Source organism: Coffea arabica, chromosome 4c (genome assembly GCF_036785885.1).
Source record: "Coffea arabica cultivar ET-39 chromosome 4c, Coffea Arabica ET-39 HiFi, whole genome shotgun sequence".
In the NCBI taxonomy this organism is placed as follows: Eukaryota; Viridiplantae; Streptophyta; class Magnoliopsida; order Gentianales; family Rubiaceae; genus Coffea; species Coffea arabica.
In genome coordinates this window covers 51,224,048-51,227,927 of record NC_092316.1, presented here as the reverse complement: position 1 = coordinate 51,227,927, position 3,880 = coordinate 51,224,048, and the positions used below count along the sequence as shown (strand labels likewise).

At 38.0% G+C, this 3,880-nt stretch overlaps 1 protein-coding gene across 2 annotated transcripts; it reads left to right on the top strand.

The window, feature by feature from the left end:
- Positions 1-248: 248 nt before the first annotated feature.
- LOC113740439 (uncharacterized) lies at positions 249-3,452 on the top strand. 2 transcript variants are annotated; one of them, XM_027268065.2, is made up of 6 exons: positions 251-409; positions 507-624; positions 1,372-1,720; positions 2,154-2,622; positions 2,696-2,751; positions 3,183-3,452. In XM_027268065.2, exons 1-6 carry the CDS (start codon positions 373-375, stop codon positions 3,222-3,224), a joined length of 1,071 nt encoding a protein of 356 aa, XP_027123866.1. In that variant the 5' UTR covers positions 251-372; the 3' UTR covers positions 3,225-3,452. The 2 variants fall into 2 exon arrangements, with proteins under 2 accessions (XP_027123867.1, XP_027123866.1); XM_027268066.2 differs by lacking the exon at positions 2,696-2,751 and having other exon boundaries at positions 249-409.
- The last annotated feature ends 428 nt before the right edge of the window (positions 3,453-3,880 follow it).

The following is a 3,880-nucleotide window of genomic DNA, read 5'->3' as shown; positions in this document are numbered from 1 at the left end:
GAAATTCAAAATGATGAGCGTCTTACTTTACCCTACTTTACTACAACAACGAAGGATCCTACTAATTTTTGGGCCCCAAACCCTTAATAGCCGTTGTCTAATTTAAATTATTAAACCGTTTCCTCCTAAAGCCATCCATACCCAAATCTTAGCTGTATATTTCTGCACCCAATTTTTCGATTTCGAGACTTCCCAATTTCCCGCCCATCTGTCACCCATTTGGCAACTGCCCAGAAGCATATTCTCTCCCCTTCATATAAATACCCATAATCCTTATACCCTCTTCGTCATTTCATTTCTCTCTGATTCTTTCCCCTTCTTAGATATCTTCTTGTTAGAGAAAAACCCCATTTGTTTTTGCTGTCTTTTCCCATGGAAGACTCGGTCAAAGACCAAACCTCTGCTTCTGGTATCGTTTTTTGTTTAAAGTTTTGGTCTGTTTTCTGGAATTTGTGAATAATTGTTGGTTTTTGTTTCTGGGTTTTTATGGGTTTTGATTGTTTCAGGCAATGCAAAGAGATCAGCAAGCAGACTTCTCAGATATCCTCTTCGATCTGCTGCAAAGTCCAAGGAGGAGAAGCCCCCTCTGACTGATGCCTCTAATTCTTCTCTACCTAGAACCAGGTTTTAATTTATATCATCTGCATGTGTTTCTGAAGTGATTGAGTTTAATTGGTTCTGTTTCTGAAGATCATTAACTTGGCGATCGTATTTTCACGAAAAAAAAATGCTTCCTTTTTTCTTTTCCTGTTCCCCTGAGTAGGGGTTTTACTAATTTGCCAAAAAAAGGTTCTTTTTTGACCAATGAATTAGGGTTTCTGTTGTTTAATCTGGATGATATGTGTTCTTGGAATTGGCTTGAAGAGAAATTTGTTTCTTGTTTTCCTAATATTTAATGTATGCTGTTAGGTATGTAATTTGATCCTATCTCAGTGCTCAATTTTGACTTTTGCTTTATGCATTTCAGTTTGATGATTAGTTAGGTTTTCGAGGCCTCTGCCCTGAGTCAGACGGATCACAATATTTGGTTATTATGAAACAGGCACATTTGTATTAACCGGGATATTAGTTCTTCAAATGCCTGGTTTGCTTTGTTGGTTCCCCCTTTTGAGTAATTGGTCCAGCATATGAAAGGCTTTATGTGTTGCTTAAGTGAACTGGCATTAAGAATTGATGGAAATGGTTTTTCCATTCTCCATATAATTGAATGCAAAATTAATTCAGGAATTACTATGATTTTATTTGCAATAACTCACAGCATTAGAATAGTGTCGGTGTATGTTTTTAAGCTCATTCTTAATAATTGCAAGCCTGAATATGGGTCTACTGAGAAGTATTAACTGAGGCTTTTCTGGATGCATGCATATTCAGGGGAAGGATTGCATCAAGCGTAAGTAAGAGTGTGGGTGTGCTTGATCTCTCTGGCAAGGAGAAATCTGCAAAGCCACCAAGACGGCTGTCCATTCCTGCAAAGTCAACTGCTAGTCCTGCTCCAAGATCTGTAGGAAATACAACTCCCATATCTGAGGCTAGGGCAAAGAGGTCCACTGGAAAAAGTGACACACCACTTTCTGATGTTTCAAAATCGTCTCTTAGAAGAAAGTACAACAGTCTGACTCGAGCATCATATTGGTTGTCTCTGATTAAGCTCTCTGAATCTGCATCCAAGCAATCAGTCTCCCTTGGCTTCTTTAAACTTGCTTTAGAGATGGGATGTGAGGTAGGAAATAAATTATACAGTTATATGAGTGTGCACTTGTGCATGACAGAAAGGAGGATGCAAATTTCATTGGAAGTGACCCTTTTAGCGCCTACTCTCATATCCTTGAGTCATTTACCTAGTTATTTACCTTGAAGGGAATTCTATACCTGTATAAAAAAGTATTTGGGATTTACTTTTGGGTCAGCTACGAAATTGCAGATCCTAATCAATGATTTTTGCACTTTACTCTAGGCTTACTGATATGTTTGTCCTGGCCTAGACTTGCTATTGCTCTAGTTTTACAATGTTCCAGCCTATTACTGGGACAAAATGGAATGTCTGATCTTAAGTCATCATATCTATGTTACCCTTGTGACACTGTCCGCTATGACATACAATTACATCTGATTAGCGACACGTTCTTGCTTCTCATTTGTGCTTCTCTGTTCAGCCTCTTCAACTCTTGAGGGACGAATTGAAATCCTATATTCGGCGCCATAGCCTTGCTGAGTTTGGAGAGACTCTGAAGGAATTGTGTCAAGGCTACAATATTTCAGAGAGCTTAGAGCAGTTGCAGGTTTCTGAAACTTGTTCCCATGTGCCTGATGAGGAAACTCGGTCATCTGATGATGATGTACATAGCTCGTCATCTTCAGCAGATAGTCAGAAGCTGAAATTGGAGCCCTCGAATGCTGGCGTTGATAAAGCTCGTCAAGTTAAAGACCCAAACAAGGAGAAAACTCAAAAGAATGAGTCTGCTACTAAAGTCAGGAGATCAGCAAAGAAAGTTGCTCCAAATGCAAAGTCTGGTGTTGAAGCTGGAGCTGGTAGAACACACAAGAAAGTTCAAAAACCAAGAAAACAAGAACCACATAATGATAAGCTGAAGAAGCAGGGAAAGAAATCGTCTAATGTAGAAGGTAATTGCTTCTAAACTAGAATGTACTCAATTGACTACTCAATGGGTCTATTTATTACTGTTCAATGCCACAGGTTCGCTCAATTCCCCACCAGAGGATAAAGCACTCCAAGAAAATAAAGAAAACGTGGTAAAATTTTAATCTATCTTTTTCTATACTAGCAAAAATGCAAATGTTTAGGTTAAATTTAGTTAAAGCACTTTCAGTTTTTAAGTTTCTCCGAGAAAGCTTCCTGGTTATCCTGAAGGTCTGAATGTCTTGCCTCTTGTGCAATGGCCCTTTAACCAAGGTCTCAAACCTTTGGTGCTATCTCCTGTGATTTAGACTATTAGTCCCCTAAAATCTTCACCTCCCCTTCGGTTAGTACGCACCTTTAGGTTACTTCATATTGGGTTTACTCATTAACAAGCAATGAGATATGAAGTGGGTTTAGGGATGTGCAAAGGATGAGTTGCTTTTTTATTAGTCTATTTTCTGCCCTCAGGTTGCATTCTCAAGCTGATTCTTGTTTTCTGCTCTCAGTATGTGTAGTTGATGATGGTTAGTTTTTATTGCTGCAGGAGGCTGTGGAGACTGAAGAGATGAGTTTGTCTGAAGTTTAGTCAATGCCAAATGCAGCTGTCCAGTTTGGTTTGGTCTTCATTATTTTATCTGGGGGCTTTTCCTTTTGTATAGATACATACTGCCGTGTTTTACAGGGTGAAAGTTAGCAGCAGCCAAGCATTGTGTGAAGTGTGAAGTTTAATATTGCTGTCATTTGTTTTGGTTTGTGATGCCTGGAACCTAAACTTCAACTGTCTAGCTTTTATACATATACTAGTTTGGGATTATCCGTTTTGCATGTCCATTATCTCGTTTTTGTGACTCTTAATAGCATTTTTTTTGCAAGATTATTAAGGTGAGTGAAAATTTAGTCTACCTTTTTACCTTTTTTTGGGTGCTTGCTTTCGAATTCTTGAAGTCTACCGAATACCGCTTCTACTACTGAGTTTGCCATTGGAGTAATGCTTCATTGCCCAAACCACAAAAATTAGAAAACAGAGTATTGACATCCTAAAAAATTAGAAAACAGAGTATCAAAATTGGAATGGTTGTGGAAACCTTTTGTTCATTATCATTTGAATTTCAAGATATGCTAGTCATAATAATATCCTAAAAAATACCTGCCTCTTTGGCTCTTTGGTTGTTTATTAGGTGATATTTATTTGGTTATTAAGCTATATTTGCAAAAACAAATTTCAGTATTTCTCACTGAAAT

Bases quoted from the DNA above. Each gene is read 5' to 3' on its own strand.
- LOC113740439 (XM_027268065.2), top strand. From the start codon at position 373: ATGGAAGACTCGGTCAAAGACCAAACCTCTGCTTCTG. The intron at 2,623-2,695 runs GTAATTGCTTCT...TCAATGCCACAG, and splicing joins GAAATCGTCTAATGTAGAAG to GTTCGCTCAATTCCCCACCA. The intron at 2,752-3,182 runs GTAAAATTTTAA...TTATTGCTGCAG, and splicing joins AAGAAAATAAAGAAAACGTG to GAGGCTGTGGAGACTGAAGA.